This window comes from Dipodomys merriami, unplaced genomic scaffold, assembly GCF_024711535.1.
Source record: "Dipodomys merriami isolate MVZ:Mamm:240054 unplaced genomic scaffold, mDipMer1.0.p SCAF_42, whole genome shotgun sequence".
NCBI lineage: Eukaryota > Metazoa > Chordata > Mammalia > Rodentia > Heteromyidae > Dipodomys > Dipodomys merriami.
The window spans coordinates 12,705,774-12,730,246 of NW_027205826.1; the positions used below are offsets into that span (position 1 = coordinate 12,705,774).

Sequence of the window (24,473 nt, forward strand, 5' to 3'; positions counted from 1 at the left end):
CACACACACTCGCACAGGCTTGTATCACCATTGTACAATCCATGTCAAGTGATTGTGAAGAAATTCTTCCACATTTCGTATGAGGCATCTTTCACAGGCTAGCCACACTCATCTCCCCCTTTCTACAACAGCTTCTTTCCTGATACACACACACCTGTGCACACATGCGCGCACACTGTGGAACTCTACCCATGACCTATTGAGATAAGATGAACTCCATCAATAGCACCTTCCTTTGAGAAATTCAGCTTGAGACTTGGAAATACTCAACCAGGAGTTCCAAACACCAGAATTGTTGTCATAGTGATAATAGCAGCTAGACTTTCTGTGTTGTACTATGTGCCTAGCACTGTGCTAAAGATTAAACAGCATGTTCGTTGTTCCTCACTATGTCCTATAAAGTTAAGGCTATTGGAGGTGCAGCAAGCCAAACTACAGTACAGTACTTTGACAAGCTGAGTAGTTTGAAAACAGGAATGTGGTTCTGGACTAAGATCTCTCAAATCTTCTCCATTACCTTTCATCTCTCATCCTCTTACATTTCTTCCCATGAGGTACAGGCAGAGGCTTTTTCTTATGTGCTAAAAGGTCATACCCTAGAGTTGCTTTTGTTGTTGTTGGTGGTGGTTGTGGGTCTTGAACTCTGGGCCTGGGCGCTGTCCCTCAGCTCTTCAGCTTAAGGCTAGCACTCTACCACTTGAGCCACAGTGCCACTTATGGTTTTCTGGTGGTTTATTGGAGATGAAAGTCTCACAGACTTTTTTGACCAGGCTGGCTTTGAACTTATAATCCTCAGATTTCAACTTTCTGAGTAGCTAGGATTATAGGCATGAGCCACCGGCGCCCAGCTATTCTAGAATTTACTGGCCAGAAAGACTAGAGTTGATACCACCCCTGCAGCCCAATTAAACTAAGCCTTTCATTGCTGCTAAAAAGTATTTGTTTTCCCTTTCCATTGCCTAAACTCTCCTACTCCCCTCTCATCTGTGATGAGAGTATTTAAGTCTCAAATTCTCATTAAGTTTCTGGGTATTTATCTTCTGGGGTGCTTCTGGGCATGTAATAAATATATATATGCTTTATCTATGGTTAATCTGTCAATTGCCAGGTTGTTTTTGCCAACTCGAGTATCAAACCTACAGCAGCCAAGGGGAAGCTCCTCTTTCCCTACAAAGCCCATTTCATAGATGAGGAGACTAGAATGTATAGGAATGTAATGTCAAACCAAGCATCCCATTCAGGCAATTTGCCTCCAGTGGCTACATTCCTAACTGCCATGCTGGCATGTGTTTCCCCAGGCAGGGCAGGTCTAGGCAAAATCTCCTACAGATTCCCAACAGGGCATTCTGGAGGCTTGCTGAGACATCGGTGAGTAAGCATAGGAAGCCATCTACAGAGAAGAAAACAACTATCACAGGAGGCAAAGGGAGAGAGATAAATGAAAGATTAAGCTGCCCCAGAAAAGCACCCAACAATTCCCATTTCCCATCAGCTAGAAAGGCCCAGGGTTTGAGAAATGCTACTGCTTATGACTTCTGCATGATCACGATCCTAGGGATTCTCTGCATGGAAAAGAAGTAACTAAATGCACTCATGTAGACTCCAAAGTCACCAGCAATGTGTGGTCCTCAGCTCAGGCCAGCTCTGACCCCGTGGACCATCACAATCTGTGAAGGAGTCCTTACTCATACTCGGTCTTTGAAGTTTAGGCTCCCCAATGGCTCCGTAATTAAATGTCTGAACCTCAGCAGCCCCATTTATAAAATGGCTGCTGCTGGGGGAGGGGATGGTTAATAAGGAAACATTTTTCTCTACCACCAAGGAAGAGTGTAGCTGCAGGTCATCTAAGGCTGAGTGTATTAAAAAGCTATGCAAATGTGGAGGGCGTTATGCATAGAGCTTTGTTTAGGGCTTGTGTACACCCTTGTGATTGGTGGTGCTGGGTCAATCTACAAAGTAAAAGACAATGTTGTCCATCCTTCATGATTTTCCTTCAGTCCTATCTCTATTTACAAAGTCACAGGTAATGCCAAAAAGTCGTCAGATTCCTCGTTAATGAGTCGACTCTGGAAGCACCAGTTTTAATCAGCGAGACAGATCTATTTTTTCCACAGCTCTGGTTACTCATCAGTTAAAAAAAACTAAACAAACAAACAAAAAACACTCTCTGGGGGTGGTCCTCTGTTGTCTTGGTCTTGAGTCTTTCTCTCTCCTTGGCCTACCTTCTCTATCTTGGACCTAACCTACCAGCCTCTTCTGTCCCCTACTCAGCAGAAATGGTAATGACCCTTGCCCAGGGGAATCTGAATTAGTTGAATGAAGAAACATACATAGTCACAAAGAGTTGAGACAGAAAGGTAATTGAATCCAACCAACAGAAAGGTTCCTTGATACAGTTTAGTTGGCAAGATGTGAAGGTTTTTACATTCCATTGAATTTTCTAGTATATTTCTTTGTAAATGAACCATGTCTATTATTTACTCGAGTCGTCTCCAGTTTCTCAAAGGTTTCAGATCCTATCAAAATGGCAAAACTCACTAACCACATAGTCTTCCCGTCTGGTAACTCATAAAGACACCACCACAACTCCACTCAAGGGAATGATGAGGTAGTTGAAGTTGCTGCTACTAGGTTGGGAAGTAGCAAGGACTCTGGAGTAGGATAACCATCGGATACAGGATGCTAACTTAAATTTAAACTTCAGATAAATCATGAATTCACAATCGATATTGCATGGGGAAGACTTTTTTTTTTTTTTTTTGGCTTATACTGAGGTTTGAACTCAGGGCCTTGTAATTGCTGGGAAGGTAAATCTATCACTTGAACCAGAACTCCAACTCTTTTCTTTGCTCTGATAGAGTTCAATCTTTTGTGAGTTAGGGTCTCTTTCTGTCAAGGCCAGCCAGCACCCTAATCTTCCTAATTATGCTTCCCCCTGTAGCTATGTAGTAGCTCTGCGCCCCCACACCTTTGTTCTATTGAGATGGCTTACTGTGAACTTTTTTTTTTTTTAAGTCCCAGGCTAGCTCCTAATCATAGCCTCTTTCACAGCTGGGGACATCTCTATTTGATGTTTTCCCCTGACATTTGTAGGCATAAATTAAGAGCCTGTAACACTTCTGAGATCAGTAAGTTCAGTTAACCTTCTCTGGGCTTCTGGAGCCAGAGTGAAGCAAATCTACTCCTTTCTGATTGGTAGGTCGCTGTGGGAAGGGGAGGGAGGAGAGGATGGTGTTCTGGCCTGGTCAGCATCCTGTGCAGGAACTCTGTGTCCCTCCCTGAGAAGAGGCAGGTGCTCTCCTCAGAGTTTCCACAGCACCTGGCATCTGCTCCATCAGAAATCCCTTCATGTAAGCCACAGGCTTGTTCATGCAAATGTGCTTGCAGTTAGTTCTGCAGAAGGAGAATGTATCACTGAGCTCAAGAAAGGTGTGTTATATCCTGTGAGCATACATACAAAAAAAAAAAAAAAAAAAAAGCCCTTTCCATTCTTTTCTACTCCTACCACTATAATCTGTAGATTGAATCTAGTTCCTCTTCTCTGTGGACATGCTTAGGATTCCTTCTCTGAAATAGATGCAGAGGGATGCTTAACTACAAAGACTTTGCCCTGAAGGTGGGCTTCATGAATGTTGAAGCTATTTTTTATTGTGATCTTATTTGTTTAAAGAATCCACTTTCATTTAGTATCCCATTGTTCTACAAAACAGTCCACTGAAAGTCAAAGTGCTGTGTTCTATCCTTTTTCATCTAAATGTCTACCTTACTCTAAAAAACAAAACAAACAAACAGCGTGGAATTTGAATTTAGGACCTCAAATTTGTTGGTGTTCTACCACTTAAGCCATGCCACCAGCTCTGCTTTTTGCTATTTTAGAGATGGAGTCTTGCAGATTTTTCTGCCCAGACTGGCTTTGAACTACAATTCTCCAGATCTCAGCCTCTAAGTAGCTAGATTTTAGGCTTGAGATTCTATACTTGACTTTTTTTTTTTGCCTTAAGTATCATTCACATCAGTGTTTCTAAACCTACCTAGCTTTACAAATTTTCCTTGGGCAGATCATTTCTCATGTTTGTGTAAGCCATTTTCCCTTTGTGAAAGGGCCTGTTAAGTCATGTTGGATATTTTATGCAAAATCCATCTCTAGATGTCTTTCTGATACCATATCCCTAATTAGCTCCATCATGCTCGTATGTTTTTATTTTTGCATATTCCTAAGTCACTGATGGAAGGTGACTGGATATCTGTTGATTCATTGTGTTTGATATTTTAATTATTTAAAAATTAATCCATGTAAAAAGTCTGTATTCAACACATATTATGTGTTACCTTCTGATAAAAATTTTTCTCCCAAACTTGCAAAACAAATAAAAAATGGTAAGGATGTGAACTTGAGTAGGATAATCTATCTGCGTTCCAGCTATTTCAATCTATTTCATTTGGGGGGTCTTTTTTTTTTAGTAGAAGAATAATGGGTTTCAAAATCATTTTTAACATATAAGGTATAGTTCATAAACCACACAACTCATGCATTTTAAGTGTGCATTTCAGTATTTTATTCACAGAATGTGTAATTTTAGGACATTTGCACTGCCCCATAAAGAAACTTTGTGCCTCTTAGACATAATTTTTTTCAATGCTTTCCCACTACTTGGCCCTAGGCAAACACTAAGTGTACTTTCTGTCTGAGCAGATTGTTGTCCTGTTATTTTGTGGTTCTTTGTAACTGGTTTCTTCACCTTGTGTTTAAGGTTCATCCATGATGTAGCATGCACTGATCTTTTCCTTCCTTTTCCCTTTCTCTTCCCTTCCCTCCTTTTTCCTCCCCTCTCCTTCTTCCCCTCCTCTCTCTCTTCCTCCCTTCCTCCCCTTCCCTTCCCTTCCTTTTTCCTACAAGCATGACTCTTCTTTTTGAGAGCTTAGTTGGGGGTTCTAGCAAATGTCACTGACCCCAAGAATGGTCTTTCTCAATTAAGGAAGGTCATTCTCTCAGACAGAGCATGTGGAAGGAAAGTCCTATATAGAATGTAAGCAATGAGGGAGGGAGGGGACACCTGCCTGGCCAGAGAAATCAATGCTGGTCATCAATGGAGTGACAGCTGTCACCCTCCCATTCTACTTCACAGCTGCATACTACTCTCTTCTATATAGACTACATTTTATTTATCTGTGAGCTTGGCTGTTGTAGATAGTGTCACCTCTAAATGACTCAGTTTCCTTCTTTGTAAAATGAATAATACAGAGCCTCAGTCCTTGGCAAGATTAAAGCTATCATTGTGAAATATACCCTTCTAGATCCTGGCGCTTGGAAGAGAAAACTAGAACTATGAGTGGAAAAAAATCCCCCAGCTTCCCAAGGCTTCAGTGCAAGCAAAGTAAACACGCCTGGAGACTGGTGCCCTGGAGAACCTCAAGTTTTGAGGAATGGGGGATGGGTGTGGATGGGACACCCCCAGGAAGAATCAGTAAACCAGTCTTTCAGTTAATTTTCCTATATTCATTTGAATCTCTACCCTGACAAGCCCTCTGAGTTAAAAAGGTTTACCCAAAAGAGGCAGATCCAAGTCTTTTTAATTTATTTGAAAGCTGCTTCAACTAGAAACAGAAAAAGAAGGAAAACCACCTTTTGAGGTGTTCCTCAGATCTCGGATTATGCCCTCAAGATTTCAGATCTGCCCTGGCGCATCACTGTAGCCTAAATGCTGAAGGAATGATACAGGGATTAAGGTTTAAACGCACACCGACATCCCTACTTGCTTGCTGTTTCCTTCACAGTTGCTTAAATCTTGGCACACGTCCTTGAGATTCCTCTCCTTTTCCCGGCCCACCTCTAATCTGGCTTCACCTCAAAGCTGTATTGAAGAGCACCGCCCTTCCAGCGCCCCTCCCTTTTCATCGCCCCGCCCCCTTCACCTCGAGGCCCCGCCCCGCCGTTCAGGTCCGCGGATGAATGGCAGCTCAGGCGCCGCGCCGCTCTAAGCGCTGATTGGCTCCCTGGGGTGATGACGCGCAGGCGGCTGAGAACTCACGCAGGTGGGCGGAGCCAGCGGGTGGGGGGGTGGAGCCGGGCTCCGGGGCGGGGCACGGGCACCCGGGGGCGGAGGAGCCGGGGAGGCGGGAGGTACCCGGGCCGTTTAAGCGGCCTCCCTCCCGCCCCCAGCCGCCGGGTGTGCCCTTACCCCTGCCCGGATCCCACCCTCGGCGTGGTCCTGTCTGGCTTGGCCCCCGCCGGGCACGCTTTGGCCTCCGGAGCAGCTCTTGCTCATGAGGGCCGCGCGCCCCGCCGCCGGCACCGACGAGACGGAGCTCCCGGCCCCCGCGGAGGAGCGGAGGATCAATGCGGTTCCAGCACCGCTTCCAGCGGTGAGCCGGGCGGCGCGCGCGCCCTGCCCCCGCGTCCCCCCACCCCGCTCCGTGCGTGGCCCCGGCTCGTCCCCCGGGGCCGTGCCCCGGGGGATCCCGCGCCCGCGCCCGGACCCGTTTTCCTGGGGCGCTCCCCGTCCTCCGGGGGGACTTCGCGCCTGGCCCAGGTGCACCCCCGCGGTTCGCGCGCCCGAACCTGGAGCCCGCCCCGCCCCGCAGCCCCTTCCTCCCCCGGGCGCCGGGCTCCCGATCCCCAGCCGAGCGGGGCTCCGGCCACCCCCAGAGGCCACCCGGGCCTCTCTCATCCTTGTACCTCCGCCCCGGGGCTGGGGAGGGGGGAAGGGGGGAGGAGGGGGGGGTCTCCTGGGGCGATCGGAATATCCACTCGCAGCTGCGTCCCACAGAGAGAATCGTGAGATGGAGGAGGGGGTGACACGGATGTTTTAGCCACCGGGAAACTGAGGCACACCCTTCCCCCCCACCCCCGTCCCCGCTCAGGTTTGCAGCCTGTGCCTGACGTGGTGTCAGGGCCTCGCCGGGCTTCAGGAGACGTCCCGGGGCGGTGCTGTCTGGGGGTCTGGGGCGGGGACACGTGCGCCTTGGGGTGAAGAGACCCGGGTCAGGAAGGACTGCGGTGGAGGGATCGTCGGCAGGCCGGGCAGCGGCCGAGGGCGGCGGGGAAGGCCAGGCCGGAGGGGCCACGGGGGGCCCTGCCCCTCTCCCCGGTGTTGGTGGATGCCGGCCGGCCGGTGGTTCCCAGAGGAAGCTGCGAGCTTTTCAGTTTCATTGAAGTGGGTGAAAGTTCATCTTTCCAGTCTTGGTGGTAACAAGTCCATCCCTTTGTCTGATGTAGGCATTTCCACCCCCCCCCCCCCCCCCCCCCCCCGCCACACACACACACACACCTTCCCCACCAGCGGGTCTAGCTTAGAGCTAGGGCCATCCATCGGAGAGAAGAAAAAGCACGACCTGGGCCCGGAGGTTATTATTACTATTGAGGCATTGCCTTTTGTTTTAGAAATTTGTGAGATTCTCCCTCCCTCCCACCCCCCCTCTTCTCCCCTGAGAGAGAGGGGGAGGGGGGGAGGGGGGGAAATCCCCTTGTGGGCTTGGATTGACTTCTGGATTTTGCTCATTATTTAGTGTTGGTTCTTGGCTTGTCGTCACCCCCCCCAACCCCCCCCCCCCCCAGTGGCAATGCTTCTAAGGGCAAAGGAGAGCCAGGGTACCAGGCTCTGGAACCTGAGGTCTCTAGTAACTAAGACAGGTGGGGTTTAAAGGAAAATGAAGCATTTGTTTTGGTATGAATGGGGGTATGGGGCAGTATGAATGGGGGTGTGGGGCCAGGGGAGTCCCGTGCCATGTGGTTTGATTTGTTTTTACTTGTCTGAACATCTGTGCGCTTCTGTTTTCAGAGCACAGTGTCTTGTATTTCGTGAAATTGTACCCTCCCCTATTTGATTGAACATTTGTCTCTTCCATTCTTTTGTATTTCTTAAAAAGAAGAAGAAGAAAAGGCTGTTTTATTTGGGGTTGTACTCATATTAAAACAGTGCTAACATTAGAGGAACAAAACAAAAAACCCAAAACACCCAACCTTCAGTTAGGATCCTACTATTTCAGCTGGTTTATCTTTTGGCTGGACAGTAATCTCTGATTCTTTTTATTTATTGATTTGTTTTATAGTTATAGAGAAGGGGTTTCATTGTTACATCTTCACACATGTTTACACTATATATTCCAATCAATTTTGCAGCCTCTATCTTACTTATCTTTACCTCTAAAATAATAGCATCCCCCACAGGTTTCTTTGTTTTGTTTTTATAATCTATTTTGACAGTATTTAACCTCATTTATCACCTCTGTAATCTCTGGTCTTTACTAGTACTGTCATGGTGAAATTTTGGACTTTTTTTTTTGCATGTGTGTACTGCTGTTAGGGCTTAAACTTGGGGCCTAGGCACTGTCCCTGAGCTTTTCTGCTCAAGACTAGCATTCTACCACTTGAGCCACAGCTCCATTTCTGGCCTTCTGGTAGTTACAAAGAGCCTCATAATTCTCTTGCCCAGGCTAACGTTGAACCTCCATCCTCAGCTCTCCGCCTGCTGAACAGCTAGTATTAAAGGTGCGAGTCTCTGAACCCAGTCAATTTTGGACAGTATTTTACCCATTTAAAGATGAAAAATACACACATTTTCTTTTAGTGTAGTAGCTGTACATCGTTACACTCTGGCTATTTAACAGTTCCCTTCTTGCTAACATCTTGTCTCTGATATGTCTGAAGTTGCAAAGGATTCCATAAGTTCTCATTTCTACCATAGGCTAAATTGGAAAACTATTTCTAAACATCAATATGAACTTCGGGGGAAAAGCTTAAAAATAGAACAAGAGAGTCCTGTTTTGACAGTTGACACATTAAAATGTTAAACATCTTATTCTATGTCTTTTTTTCCCCTCAGTTGTGGGGCTTGACCTCTGGGCCTGCGCACTGTCCCTCAGCTCTACAGCTCAAGTCTAGCACTCTACCACTTGAGCCACAGCACCACTTCCAGTTTTCTGAGTGGTTTATTGGAGATAAGAGTCTCACGGACTTTTGTGCCCAGTCCGGCTTTGAACCATAATCCTCAGATCTCAGTTCCCTGAGTAGCTAGGATTGCAGACATGAGCCACCAGCACCCGGCTTATTCTATATCTTTTAAAGGTGTGTTCTTTCCGGGTGCTCTCCAGATAGTAGGTAAAAGTAGATAAATTACAGAGGGACCTACTGTATGTAGACTGATGCCTTCTCTTCCCTAGTAGATTTATCAGGACTCAGTTGAGTATTATTTGATTGCAGTACAATCATTTCAGTAGGCCATCATTTGTAGCTGGTTATAAATCACGAGAACACCTTTGCAGGTTTGTTTCTAATGGAAACTTGACGGTTATTTTGGCTTTCGGTCAGCTTCTGATGTCCTGCCATTTCTAGGTAGGAAGGCCAAGCAGTCTGCTGGTATCAGTAGAAGGCTTTGTGCAATCAGGGCTTCTCAAAAGGCTTAGGATGTGAAAAGTTCAAAGAGCATGTTTCTGTCTGGCAGACCAACAGACACTTTTTTCTCCCTTCATACCATCTGACTGATGACAGTAAGTGCTAAGTTACTGAATGCCTGTTTGTGCCAGACACTGGCTGATACTTGTATATCCCTCATTTTCAACTGTAACCCAGTTTTACACCTATTGAATAGAAAAGAGTGAATAGGTTTAGAGAATAACTGGGAACTTTCTCAAAGCTGCATAGCTAAGGAAAGGGTAGGCCAAAGAGTTCACTTTTAGGGTCTCCACCACCCCTGCTACTAGCTCACCATTTCTGTTTCCCTCCCATGCCACATTTGTGTTCACAGAAAGAGATTCTCTTTTCCTTGTCTTCTGTGTAGTGACTGCTGACTAGCTTCAAATTGACTTCATGGGGAAAGCATCTTCCTCCACAGCCTTAGGATGCCTTCTAGGGCTGCTTGCTGTCTTTTTGTGAGTTCTTGAAGAACTGACTCAGGACAGGGGCTGGTTACCTTCCTTCCTCATTTAGTAATTAAGTCAAGTAACCACTGTTGACATTAGACACTCTCTGAACAAATATATCCTAAAGGAGGAGTTGATGACACGGTGCATTTTACAAGGTCATCTTAAGGTGCCACAGCACCCCTTAAAACAGTGATTGTCTTGGCCCTTGAGTTTTCTTACATAAACAACCTGCTGAATCTCTAGTAAAGCCAAGTTGACTAGGCAGTCTCTCTGATATGATACAGTATAGTAGCTGAAATGTATCTTTTTATTTATTCACTCAACCAAGCTTTGACTATAAGGTGGGAATGGTGCTTAGAATTGGAAATGTGGTGTTGAAAAAGACAGTGGAGTAAGATGGAATAAAAAAGAAACCTAAAAGATCAAATTCCTACTAGTGATTATAGGGCTCTGCTTGGCTGGGAAGATCTGATATGACAAGTTGGATAGGACGGTCTGGAAATTGTCTCTGAGCAGGTGACATTTCATGTCCAGAGCCTAGTACATTTATGCCTAGCACATGCTAGAGAAGCACATACTAGGCAAAAACAAACAGAAATAACCTGAGGCAGACAAGCCTGTGGTGGAATGAAGGGGTAGAAATGAAGTGGTATACCTAGAGGGTGGGCTGACGGGAAGATGGTACCCTGACACTGGAAGAGGAGTGTGAGCCAAATCACACTGGACTTAGGGGCCTCTCCTAGCGTGACCTAAGTGCTTTGGGGAGCCAATCTCTAAATGGGAATAAGGGTGTATGCTATGTGGTTTTCATGGCTTCCATGTAAAGAAAGGGGTCTGGGGAGGGAACCAGCAAGGCTAGTGAAGATGCTGTATTTTCAGACTTGAGCTGTTGGTGTCTAGATGTAAGGTTGGAGCTATGGCGTTGCGGAGGTGGGCTGATTTAGAATGTATTCTCAAGGTGCGTTGACACTACTAGCACTTGAAGAATGAACAACACAAAGGGCGCAAAAGACAACCAGTGGTGATTTGATCTTGGCCCTCAGAGGTCTGCTGGTGGGTTGGGGACCTACTTTTCGTAGGCCTGTTCTTTGGGGTGTGAAAAGATTGTCCTCTTTGTTGCTTGCTGACTGTGAATTCTCACTGTAGTTTTGGAATTCTGTTACTAGAGATTGGCATGTAAGAGCGCTGGGCCAAAGGGAGGCAGGAGAGAACGTTAACAGAAAGTGAGGTAATGAATGAACAAACCTGCCTAGCTAATATATTTAAAAAATGTGATTCCCATTCTGACGACCAAATCACCTTCCCCAGGGCCCTCTAAAATCTGCTGGCTACTCTGCTCAGGCGTAATCATTAGGTTACTTGTATTAAACAGCGATGCCTTCTCTTAGGGCGTATCTTACCATCTTTGGTAACACTTGAAATTCTCTTGTTCTTTTTCAGGGAAGAGACAAGGCTCAGCATGTGGGAGTGTATTTGCATTTTATATCTACTTTTCCATTTAGATCTTAGCGCTGATTTGAAAAGTTGCAAAGGAGGCTTGATTGCACCCTGGCAGGCTGAGAGAGAAAATAGAAAAAAAAAAAAAAAACAATTATTGTATTATCATTTCCCTGTAGAACCACTGTGCTGTCTATCCCACTATGCCCCAAACAGTCAAATCCTCTGAGCATAGTTGCTCTTACCATTGCTTATTGCCTGAAATCCTGCCTTTTCTTTCAGAAGAGACTGCTCAGGTCACTAGAGAGGGAGCATTTCCCCCTACAAATTCTCATTTCATTTTAAATGGGGATTATTCTTAATGGGCAGTGGACTACACTGCCACAAACATGGCCGCCCAGCTTCTTTGCTTGCAGGAGAAACTGTGAACGTCCATCCCTGTTGCCTTGTAATGGTCTATTTTTAGAATGGGTTGCCAGAGATATAAATTGCTATTTTAGTCTGCAGCCTGGTAGTGGATAGAAAAAATCTACTTACTGTGCCCTACACAGAACTCTCACAATTTCATCTAACCTCATCCATGTGGGAACCTCACTCCCTGCCCTTTGAAATTCCTACGAGTGTGTGATACTAGGAGTTATGCTTTTATATTTCGGGTGATGGTGTGACATTGGGACACACTGAAAACACTCTTCTCAAGAGAGTAATTAGTTTTCTTTTCACTAATAAGAGTGGTATAGCAATAGCCTTGTCCCTTAGGAAATTAGCAGAATAATTTAAAGGATTGTCAAGGGAGGGAAGAAAGATGTTTGAGATAATTTATGTAGTAGAGTAATTTGGATGGATCCTGGGCCTGCTAGCTGTGTATTTCTCTGGATAGATATTAAGCCATCTTGTTAAGTACATGTTTAACACACTTGTTAAATATCTAACCTATGGGTGGGCCAAATGATACCTTCACTCTCCCTCAGTTCATCCTGAACTATGTATGTGGAGTTACCAGCCACTGCCATTGCATTTCTGTTTATTCAACCTAAGGACATCACACTCTTAAGAGGGGAGAAAACATTGGGTAGTCTTTTGTTCAAAAAGTGGACACTGTTTAGGATGGCATGATCATTTCATTTTAGGGTCCTCCTCCCCCTTTCTTTGGCAACTTGGCTCTGCCATTTGGCCTTCCTGGTACAATTTTTTTTTTCATCATATGTGTGAATAATGTGTGACTAGTTAGAACTCGATTTCATGTCCAAAATTAAAAAAAAAAAGTCCCATCCTACCTACCAAATTAGCTTGAGCAGAAGAATAATGTATTATACAGGATGAGCCTCGGAGAACCAAATGCTGTCAGGGCTGTCTTCTCCTGTTTGTTTTTCTGTATCTATTTCTTTGCTCCTTTACTCAGACAGCTGTTTTATTTCCCCTCCTGAGATATCTTAGAACAATCCAGATTGCCTCATTGCAACCATGATGTGGGTTCGGCTTGCATTGAGGGAGCGCAACCTCCTAGTCATACTGTAGTAGAAGAGCTCAGTCATCTGTTTTGTCCTGCAGAACTTGTGTTTTTAGTCTGCTGCTAATGGCGATAAAAAGTTGGACCCAAAGGAAGAATGGAATATGGGCATGTATCTGAATGTCTAACATGTCTATGTGTATGCACAAAGTCTTATTATTTGTATGTATAGATGGATTTTACAGCCAGAATATTCAAGTGCTAGCCATGAGTTTGGGTTTGGAAGCTAATTCTTTTTATTCAGGAAGAATGAAGATGAAAATGTATGTACCTCCCTTATTTAGGTCGCCTACAGTTAGCCAAGTATTACTTAAGCTATCTGGTGCCCAAACAGGCCATACGATATAAGGAAACTAGCAGGACAGGATTTTTCATCCTGGGATATAAGGTTTTAAAGATCTACCTGTATCAACCTTTGTACTTTCTCAGAGGAAAAAACAGAAACCTTTTCAATGGCTTTGGTTTACTTCCCATCAAAGTGTTTTCACCTGCACTAATGTCTTCCTTTAGGATAGATAGATGTACATGGTTTTGGCTTTGCTCACAAGATGGCCTTTTGTTTCTACAGTTTCATGAACCATCCGGCCCCAGCCAATGGCCGCTACAAACCAACTTGTTATGAACATGCTGCTAACTGTTATACACATGCAGTAAGTACATGTTTTCTGTTGTTGCCATCTTTCCCAACAGGGCTTTCATTTGAGGGTAAGGAGTGATTATTTCTACAAGCTCAGCCCAAGTAGTTAGATATACCTATCTCTATGGCCTTAGCTGTCTGAATGTTTGTGCTGAGCCCTACCACCAGAAACTGGAGCAGGCTGATTGCTTTGTGTGTTGGAACCTAACATCTGCTCTGTCCTTCATTTGCTTTTCCTAACAGTCTTTAAAAAGAAGAATATTAACTAAGTACCTTAGTCAGAAGACAACCAAAAAAAATTTGTTTATGAAGACTTCTTTCCACTGGAAAGAAACAAATGATGGTTGTCAAAATAATCTCCTGTGTTTATTAGGCAAGGACAGTTCAAAATGTTTGAAAAAATGTCTTTTATTAAGCCAAGGATCCCCCCAGAATTGAGGCCTCACATCCTCCCTTCCCTCCTCGCCCACAGTAGACATGGTTTGTCAGAGCAGATAGTATTCTATACTGCTGAAAAAGGAGCTGGTGTGACCTCTGAGCTTTTGTGTAATGTATCTCTTCCTAGCCAGGCGCCGGTGGCTCACGCCTATAATCCTAGCTGCTCAGGAGGCTGAGATCTGAGGATCGTGGTTCAAAGCCAGCCCAGGCAGGGAAGACCTTGAGACTCCTATCTCCAATAAATCACTAGAAAACCGGAAGTGGTGCTGTAGCTCAAGTGGTAGAGCACTTTCCTTAAGCTAAAGAGCTGAGGGACAGTGCCCAGGCCCAGAGTTCAAGCCCCATGACTGACCAAAAACATAAAAATAAATATAAATATATCTCTTCCTTACAAAAGCAAAACATCCTCCAAAAGAAAAATAATTACTGAAAAAGGTATAAAGGAAATAAACAGTTGATACTTTGGTATAGTTCTTCCTTTTGCACGCATGGTATTTGTGAACGTGCAAGTATTCATTTTCCTGTAAATATTGTGTTGGTATGTTCTTGCATCATAAATTTTGCTTTGTCTTTGGTTTTGTTATTACTCCCTTTGGAAGTTGCATTCTGTGAGAACTTTGACGAGACAGTGGTCACTGTCCCCTGTCAATTTAGTCCTTGAGAGATAAGTATTTAGAGAGGCTAGTTTAGTTGCTGTGGGCAGTTTTGGGACAATCAAATACAATCAAATACTCTGTCTTTGGAGATGCAGCTCACAAAGAACCTTGTTACTCCTCTAGTGAACCTTGTACAAGATAAGGAACAATATATAAGCTGAAACCAATAAAAAGTTGTCTGACTGTTCTTGTTAATGTTTTAGAAGAGAAAAGCTAATTTTATTAAATGCTAGCCCAGATTTTGGGGTTGTAGAGAGCAGTGAAATTTGTGAAAGAGAATGCAAACTTGTCCTGGTATCTGTTCATTAAGGAGAGGCTACTTTAAAAAACCATAGAAAGAATAACAGCTCAAAATAGAGGACATTTCTTTAAAATCAAGTACGTTTTCTTTTATGAAAAACGTACATTATTGTCCTTATTCTCATATTGCTCTGGGTCAGTGTAAACTTTGGCATCTGATATGGAAATGTGTATCTGTATTTGGTATGAAATATGGCATAATAATAAAAATTCAAAGATTCTGGGGCTGAGAGTGTGGCTCAAGTGATAGAGCACCTGCCTAGCAAGTACACCTGCCTAGTAAGTTCAAACCCTGGTACCACCAAAAAACAAAAGCAGTCAAATGAATAAGATTCTGGTATCTTTCATTGTTTTAAGTAGGTAAGCTTGGGGAGTACTTTTTGCTATTTTAAAGGTGCGACTAAAAATTACATAACAACAATAATTTAAAAACTCTCCTTCTGCAGTAGCTTTCAAACATAAAATGAACAGACCCAAAGGTAAAAACATCAAAACAAATGACTCCAGCAATTGATTTGGAATGTGTTTTATACATGATAATACTTACAGATTTGATTTATTCAACTGGCCTTTACTGAAGTATTGAGTTTTCAGTAGCATGGAAGCTACAAGACTGAATATTTGAAAATCAGTGCCTCCTTGAGAAGTCTGTGTATACAGATTAGAAAGAAGTATGTCCTTGTTTAGTGAGACTAGGATAAAGAACATCTGTTTTGCAACGGTTGCGTACTGTTGCGTTTTGGTCTATTTGTGTTCCCACTGCCTGGCATTGCCTCTGGCTGAGATGTCAGTACCTCCTTCAACACAGCAAGTAGCAACTTCATCAGGCTCTCATGACAGAGGAAAGCATCTCTTTTCAAATCATTTTCTAAACTCGTTCCCGGTCCTCTAAAAGTGAGAATGTTTACTTTCTGCCTACCTTTCCCTTAGTTCCTCATCGTTCCAGCCATTGTGGGCAGTGCCCTTCTGCATCGGCTGTCTGATGACTGCTGGGAGAAGATAACAGCATGGATTTATGGAATGGGCCTCTGCGCCCTCTTCATTGTCTCCACAGTCTTTCACATTGTATCGTGGAAAAAGAGCCACTTAAGGTACTATGGATGGCAGGCCCAAGTAGTTGAGTCTACTAGGGACTCTCAAACCTCTGAAGAGTAGACATGTTCTTGCCTTTGTATTAATGCTATCCCACAAACCAGGATATTTTCTTTGGGTTGGATAGAAGTTGAAGATTCCTCTCCTCAGCCCCTTAGGCCTCTAAGAAAAAACAAGCCTTTGATCAAGTAATTAAAAGCAGTATCTCCTTGGCTCCCCAAGTCTTAGGCCTCAAAAATCTCACGAGCTGCCTCCCAGTTGGAAAATACTCACTATAAGAGAAGAGAGAGCTGAGGTTTCCTCACAGAAGTGCTCTGGACATGGAGTCAGCATGTAAACTTTGGGTCCAGTTCTGCTGTATAACAGGTCATTGTAGCTCATGGACCCTCAGTGGCTTCATTGTTAAAATGAGAGTTGTAATACCTGATTCCTGAGATAGGTAACTAAGATAATATATGTGGAAATAGTTTGAAAATTACAAAAGAATGTTAAGAGTGTGTGGTGTAAGGAAGTATATTATAGTTGGGGTATATTCTGTTCTATGAAGCTGCACTCTTAGTTCTTTGTATATGATTCAAAACTTACATATTTAATTTAGCCAGATGTGGTGGCACAGATCTATAATCCCAGCACTTAGAAGGTTAAGGGAGACGGATCAACAGTTCTATTCTAGCCTGAGCTGTATATAAAGACTCTGAAAACTAAAAAACAAAAATAACCCAAAGAAAAAACCAACCCCAAAACACCAAATAAACAAAAATTCACATGTTTTGCCATTATTACCAGTAAGGTACGGTAGCTCTTGACTTACCAACAAGAAGGAGATAACAAGTGTTCCTTCTCTGCATGAAAGACCAACTGGAGAGAGACAGCTCACCATCTAGGGTGAAATGAATTGCTTGCAAAATACAATCTGAATTAATTTAATAGAATTAGCCCAGAGGTGCTCCAGTGAGGAGGACTCCACAGATGAAGAGTGATTTAAGGTAATAACTCGAAACTACTTTTAGAATGTTGCAGATATGCCCACAGTCCCAGCACTGGGGAGACAGAGGCGTGAGAATTTCAAGTTCCTACTCAGCTTGGGCTATACATAAGCCAGACCCTGCTTAAAAAACAAACAACAACAAAAGAAAACCTAAAATAACCAAGAAGTCCAAACTTCTTTGGTTTCATAGAATGGTAAAAAAAATAAAATAAATCTCAACTATCAAAAGATAGGCTTGGGATTTATGAGATGGTTACTGGTTTTATCACATGGAACATCATGTTAAAGCTGGAAAGAAGACTTAGAGATTATTTAGTCTATACCCTTCAGTTTCAGCCCAGAAGGGACCTGACTCGCCCGAGTCAGAGATAACAGCAGCACAATATCGTTCCCAGACTTGTAACCCTGTGTCTTTTTCAGCATATCCTTCACGATATTGCACAATTGATAGACTGCCACCCTTTCCTATAAGGTGACAGTTCTTTGGGCTTAAAATAAAACCACAGCATTGACTCACAAGGGCATTGTGGGATGTGCTCACAAGAAAGCCACAGAGGTTCTGTTCCCTTCTGTTCTGTTCCTGGCTTCTTACTGTTGCAGGGCCCCAAGGCCTGTCTGGAAACAGAGTACTTCATTATCTTCTTGGCACAAGCCTGTGCTCGTGGTTCCTCAGCAGCCTTGGCCTTGATGTCTAGATTTCTGAATCAATAAAGAGTTGTAGATGCCTACTTCAGTATTCAGGGCCTCCCTGGCAGGGGCTGGAGAAGAAGGTGTTATGGAAACATGACTCTCTTAAACCTTGAAAGAGCATTGCTAGAATCATAAGCCACATGTAGATGTTTGCTCTGCATTCCCTTTTTCTTAAAAGTGCTAAATAAAACCTTAGTTTAAATGGGAGAAGGGAATTAGCAATTATATTGAGAACATGTTAGGTGTCTATATATGCTAGAGAGACATGGTAGTGTGTGCTAGATACTTGTGCTACATGATCACATGTAGTGCTTTACCTACTCTAGGATTATTTCCATTTTACTTGCAAGAATACTGAGAGTCAGAGGTGAGCGACAGATCTTGAATAAGACCTAGGTGTGACTACCTGCTCTAACCATGTGCAGCAATGCAGAAAGCACCATGAGAAAGGTCTTAACCCTGTCAAAGAAATCACAGTCTTCCCAGGAGTTTAAAAGAAGAAGCAAAGATTCCCCTTCTTCCCTTTACCCGCCCACCTCCCCCCCCAATGCCATCTCCTAGCACTTACAGAGTAGCATCTTCTAGCCCGGAGACTACAAGCTACATTTGTATACTCCCCAGGTGATTCTAATACATTGTCCGGTTTGAGAAGCACTGACCTAGTGTTTGTGTCTTGATATCTGTGACCTAAATTATCTGTGACCTGATTAGTAGACTGAAAGTCATGCTTTCTCACAGTATATACTTTTTATTTCTTCACTAATGCATCCTCATCAGTGTGCTTTGACCATGGTTCTATATGTGGTGAGAGAGAGAGAGCCGAACAGCGGTGCTCTACCAAATCAGTTTCCCCTGAGGAACTGAAAATAGATTCATGATAATTCATTGCCTTGATACTTTTCAGTTATCTCAGTAAGGGCAGACTATCTGTCTATAGATCTCAGTGAGCTAGATCTTTGTATGTGCATGTGCATGTCCTGCCCTTTTTTTTTTTTTTTTTTGATGGAGTGACTTCTTTAGAAATTCAAGCAGCCACCCACTTCAGGCACTACACTTTCGTTGTTGTTTCTAAATTACTGAGTGTTCTTTATTACAACTTGACTGTCTACACTTAGGTTAAAGCAAATGCTTCTTTGAATAAAGATCTTCTGAAAAGAACATGACCTCAGTTCAGGGAGTTGGTTTACTGGACCACTAGGACTTTGTGCCCTGTACTGTGATAGACAGTCATCTTTTCTCAAGGAATTTCATCTTCCTTTTAGATAAGATCTCAAGGGGATGGAACATACCAGAAAAGATACTTTTTTTTTTTTTGGTCAGTCGTGGGGCCTGAACTCTGGGCCTGGGCACTGTCCCCCAGCTCTTCAGTTCAAGGCTACCACTTGAGCCACTGTGCCACTTCTGGCTTTTTCTGCTTATATGGTGCTGAGGAATCGAACCCAGGGCCTCATGCCTGCAAGGCAAGCACTCTTATCACTGAGCCACCTTCCCAGCCCAGTGTTCATTTTAACTACTTCAGATTTCTCAGCTATTCACGGAGACTCCAGTCCTGTTCCTATATGTCTCTTGCAACCTAAAACAAACAAACAAACAATAATAATAATAGAAAGTCAGCTTCATGGCATCCAAGACAAAAGCTGTGGCTTCGAAGGGCAAGTCGTGAATACCATGAAGAATTAGAATAAGAATGGAAATTGCAAGGCAGTAACCCATTCTTCCAGTCTGAAAATTGGTCAAGATCTGAGTGTAACTTGTTTACGCTCCCTTTCTCTTCCCACAGGACAGTGGAGCACTGTTTTCACATGTGTGACAGGATGGTTATCTATTTCTTCATTGCTGCTTCTTATGCTCCGTGGTAAGATATAATCTCTGTGTTTTTATAACTCCATCATTCACACCTTTGCTTTCTTCCTCCTGTCCCTGCCTCCACCCCTCATACGTACAGCCCACCTTTCCTCTCAACACACCCATACTCTTTTTTTCTCAATTTGATTTACTTGAGTGAGATGTGAAGGGGAGAATATTGCTGCTGTTCAGAAAGAGTAATCCGGGCATTGGATGGTCCTAACAAGCAGTGCGGTAAGCTTGTATGTAGGTTAGCAGGTTCTCTCTTGAAATATATAACCTTGGCCATCCGTATCCTTCCATACATTCTGCTGCTTCTCAGAATACTTGGGAGACTGAATTCTTAAAGGGGAAATATGAATTTGAGTATATTTAAATCATTAAAATTTTATATTGTGTGTCTTCAATTGGTTTCACAACACAGTGGTTACTAGATACTTGCTCATTTCTTATTTCTCCTGCTCTTTGAGTAAGTAAACTAAACCAAATAACTACTTAAAATACTTAGAGTGGTTCAGGTTCCTTTATCTAATTACCATTTTGGTGCAGATCACATACAATCTTTTGTGTGTTAAATCTCATTATTAAACAGTTTTCCTCAGTCAAGGAAGATAGGGTCCGGTTTTAAACAGAAGTTCATATGCTATCAAGTGCTGTCATCATTAAAAATAGCAGGCCTCTGGATTCTGGCTAAGGCAGTCTTAGTCATTCAAAGAAATATAATTACCTGTTAGAATAAAAAGCAGGTAGTGCTAGCTCTCCCAAAATCCTCTTACTAAATTATAGGTCTGATTCATTGGAGCAAGAATACATAAGCTTTTGTGAAATAAATATACTTCAATTTAAGTAAATAAAGTTAAAAAAAATTAGGACATGAGCTAAGGAATCAGATACTGAAGTACACAATTTGTTCAGGTGTGGTTTTAAGTGTTCAAGAGGTATCTTTTTCATTTGTAATCAGAGCCAGAGTATTTGTTTTTAAAAAAATATTTAATATGAAATGAGTACACCTGAATTTGTAGCATTAGGAAATCTGGACCTCTGGTTAAATTCTTACAAAAAGTCTTCCATAACACCTGCTGCAGTAGTTCTTCTCATATTCTTCCTTGGCAAAGAGGCTGATAATGGAGACGTGGGGTGTGAGTATTAGGTATCTGCTGTGGTTATGTGATCTGGTTCAGGATTTCGTTGAGGGTTCTTATTAAGCTTTGTAAGCAATCTACTTCCAAATACATGTTCAGAAATAAAAAAGAACAAGCAGCCTTTACTCAGTGTGCCCCTGCTTGAGAAGGTCAGACACTACAGGTGTTCTGAAACCCAATTTTGCATGTCTGTGTTTTAGCCAGTGCTATTTTCAACCCATCTTGTAAAGGCTGACAATGTTATCCTTGACTTATTCATTTCACCCCAATTGCTCAAATACTTCCTTCACTTCTTCGTTGTGTTGAGTGCTTTTTCTTTTTCTTTTTTTTTTTTAACGTAATTTAAACATGCTGTACAGTGGGATTACAGTTACATGTGTGAGGTAATGAGTACATTTCTTGTGGAACAGCGTTACTCCCTCCCTCGTTTTTCTCCCACTTTCCCTTCTTCTGATTCCTTCCCCACCCCAGCTGTAAAGTTCATTTCCAATGTAATGTCTTATGGATATTGCTGTTGCATTGGTTCAACCTTTTGTCCTTTGTCTTACCATTTTGTTATTCCCCCTTCCTTCTCCAATTCAGATAAACATATACACAAGACACGGGATACCAAAATCAAAGAGTGACAACAGGATAAATCAAAGGGGGGAAAAAGTGAAAGAAAAAAGAAGTAACTTCACTCAGTACATTAAAAACAGCAACAATAACAACAAACCTCTTGTTTTCATATCTTGGAGTTCATTTCAACTAGCATCATTTTATATGGTCATATGTACTTACCTATTGAGCTGTTGTGATCCTCTGCTAGGACTATGCTAGAAATATACTAATTATTACGAATGAGGGAAACCATGGAGCCTATGTTTCTTTGGGTCTGGCTTACTTCACGTAATAGTATTTTCTTCCTGCCCTTCTTTCTCCCCGTATATTTTGTTTTCAATGATGAGAAGACAACATGGTTTTGGGAATTCCCTTCACTTACCCTTTCTGTTCTTTGTTTTCATGTTTACTTCTGTAGGTTAAATCTCCGTGAACTTGGACCTGTGGCGTCTCATATGCGCTGGTTCATCTGGCTCATGGCAGCTGGAGGAACCATTTATGTATTTCTCTACCATGAAAAGTAAGAGCAAATCATTTACATTGGATCGTTTTAAAGTTAACTTTCTAAATTTTACCTGCGTTGCAGAGTAATTTTCTCTATGTTTATGCTTCAAAATAGTAGAAATACATAAACGGAATTTATCATGCTTTCAGTAAATCTTTGGTGCTTGTATTTGATGGATAGATTGCCATGGGGAGACAGATAGGAATGGCATATACGTGGTATAATGTGGTTGAGAATAAAAGTGGTCAATCATTTTGGAGCCATCTCCTAACTTACACTAATTTTATCCTCTGTAATTCACAATCATAATAAAAGTAATTCTTTTTAAGGGTTTCTGTGAAGATTTGACAGTAACCAACACCAGTGGCCCAAGGTGGAAGTCTAGAGTATTCCAATAAGCTTCTCTGAGAAAAAGACCATTTTGAAGCACATCAAACTCTCAGTATCCTAGCCCTTGGGCACAGCAATTTAACCCCTTATTCATAGTTCATAGACATAAGTGTTAGGTAGTATAAAAGAAAAGCCTTCTGAAATTGAACTCAAGGCTTGGGCACTGTCCTGGAGCTCTTTCGAGGCTTAATAGTGCTCTACCACTTTAAGCCATAGTGCCACTTCTGGTTTTTGAGTGGTTAACTGGAGATAAGAGTCTCACAGGGTGATACTTAGGTGTATGTATCTCTTCAGCAGAATGTACCTGGATGGCCTGTGTGCACAGAGCTGACTTAGAGTCTGTGTGTTCACAGATTTACCATCTACTCTTGTAACTCCTAATTTTAGGGCATACATTTAGAAATGACAGATGTGTCCTTATATGTCTTTGCATTTTCTTTAATAATATACCTTTAGGAAAATGGTCCTAAAGGACAATGTGTAAGTATGAATTAAAGAATGCTATGCCCTTGCATTCTGCCCAGGCTGGCTTCAAACTATGATCCTCAGATCTCAGCCTGCCGAGTAGCTAGAATTACAAGTGTGAGCCACCAGTGTCCAGCTCAGGCCTCCTGAAATTTATCATCTTGGATCTAAATAAGACCTTCAAGGTCTTCCACTTCAGCTTTATGCTTAAAAATTGAGAATATTTAGGACATGAATCAAATATATGAATCATCTGGAAATTAGAGTTCACATCTTCCAGTTCTAATTCCTGCTCTGTAGCTCCTTTCATTATGAATTTGAGACACTCACAATCATAAAAAAAGAATTGGCTTTATTAATTTATAGCTCTTTAAATTCTTTGTCCATTTCACTTGACAGAATGGCTTTGAGAATTGACATAATTTGTATTTTTGTCAGAGAGAATTAAATTGTTTTCTCCTGTCAGAAGATAATTGTAGTTTTCGCTTATTTCTTTCTGACTTTGAATTTCACTTAAATACTTTGAGCTGTAATTTACAATGCCAAGGGGTGTTATGTGGTATACATAAATGCAGGGAATGGTTTGCTTTCTTGGGCTTACACCCCCAAATTATATATCCTTGGATAAAATAGAAGTAAAGTAAGGAAGCTATTGTTTCTTCCCTTACAGGTCTTGTGCTATAATCACATCCTTGAGTCCATTCTTTCCCTGTTGGCTACTTCATGCTAGTTTCTGGGTATAGATACTAAAATGAAGTATGAATCATATTGGCTATTCCATTTGGCAAGCATTAAGTTGTACCACTTTATCTGTATAGATCCAAACATAACAAAACCTAGTCCTGGTCTTGGTGGAATTTATAGACTAGTTTAAGTAGGCAGAAACATATGTTGAATTTTTATTTTTGTTTGGCTTGGACTTTGGGCCTGGGTTCTGTCCCTGAGTTTCTTTTGCTCAAAGCTAGTGGCGCTGTGCCACTTCTGGCTTTTTCTGAGGAGTTTATTGGAGAGTCTCATGGACTTTCCTGCCCGGGCTGGTGTTGAACTGTGATTCTCAGATCTTAACCTCCTGAGTAGCTCGGATTACAGGCATGAGCCACCAGCGCCCAGCTTGTAAACAACATTTTAAAAGTCCCAATTGGACAATTTTTGTCTTTTATTAAGAAAAGTAAAATTTTATTATATTATGTTCAGATATGTTAAATTTTAACACAGATGTCTTGTAGCCTAAAGCGATCACCTTAGAAACATGAATTTGTTCAAATGCCTTTCCCAGAGGGCTTGCTGGTCCTCTGCCCTTGATAAACAAGGCCCAGTCCATCTTTCCATCTTCCTCCTTTACTATTCCCATAGATCTGGGTTGAAATGGTGGCAAAGGCACTGTCACACCAGAAAGGGAAAGACACACTTTGGATTGGGTTCAGTTACAGCCACTTTTGGCAGAAAACATTTTCTGTAGCATGTGGAGTTTTGAAAGAAAGACTAGTTCTGTACCATCTATCACCTATTATGTAGAGGCCTACTGTGCTCCCACTGGGAAATGCGTGTCATTTAAACATTGAGCAGTTTATTTTTTTCAAAGTAAACAAGTAAAAAGTGTTACGCAAATGACATGTGTTAAATAACTGTATTTCTGTTTGTGCAGGTATAAAGTAGTTGAGCTCTTTTTCTATCTCACCATGGGGTTTTCTCCAGCCTTGGTGGTTACATCAATGGTAAGAAACAGCCTCCTCATTTATTTACCTCCTTCAGTTTTAATTTTTAAAATTATCTTTCAGTAGTAGTTGTACAAATGGGTTTCAGTTGTATGGGTACAGTGCATCTTGATCAATGTTACCCTTCTACCAGTCTCCCCTTATTTCCTTCTAAGTCACTAGGGCTTGTGTGTGCTCATGGATGTAATATGTTGGTTTTCTT

General features: G+C 42.4%; 1 protein-coding gene across 3 annotated transcripts in view; it reads left to right on the forward strand.

Moving 5' to 3' along the window:
* The first annotated feature begins 6,108 nt into the window (after positions 1 to 6,108).
* Mmd (monocyte to macrophage differentiation associated) overlaps positions 6,109 to 24,473 on the forward strand; it is a 59,965-nt gene continuing 41,600 nt past the window's right edge. Inside the window, exons 1-6 of one of the 3 annotated variants that reach the window (XM_069993251.1) lie at positions 6,109 to 6,363; positions 13,377 to 13,458; positions 15,770 to 15,930; positions 19,390 to 19,464; positions 21,615 to 21,716; positions 24,202 to 24,271. In XM_069993251.1, the coding sequence (XP_069849352.1) occupies positions 6,338 to 6,363; positions 13,377 to 13,458; positions 15,770 to 15,930; positions 19,390 to 19,464; positions 21,615 to 21,716; positions 24,202 to 24,271 (516 nt within the window). In that variant the 5' untranslated portion in view covers positions 6,109 to 6,337. The remainder of the gene's footprint in view (positions 6,364 to 13,376; positions 13,459 to 15,769; positions 15,931 to 19,389; positions 19,465 to 21,614; positions 21,717 to 24,201; positions 24,272 to 24,473) is intronic. The other 2 variants (XM_069993252.1, XM_069993253.1) reach the window with 2 other exon arrangements.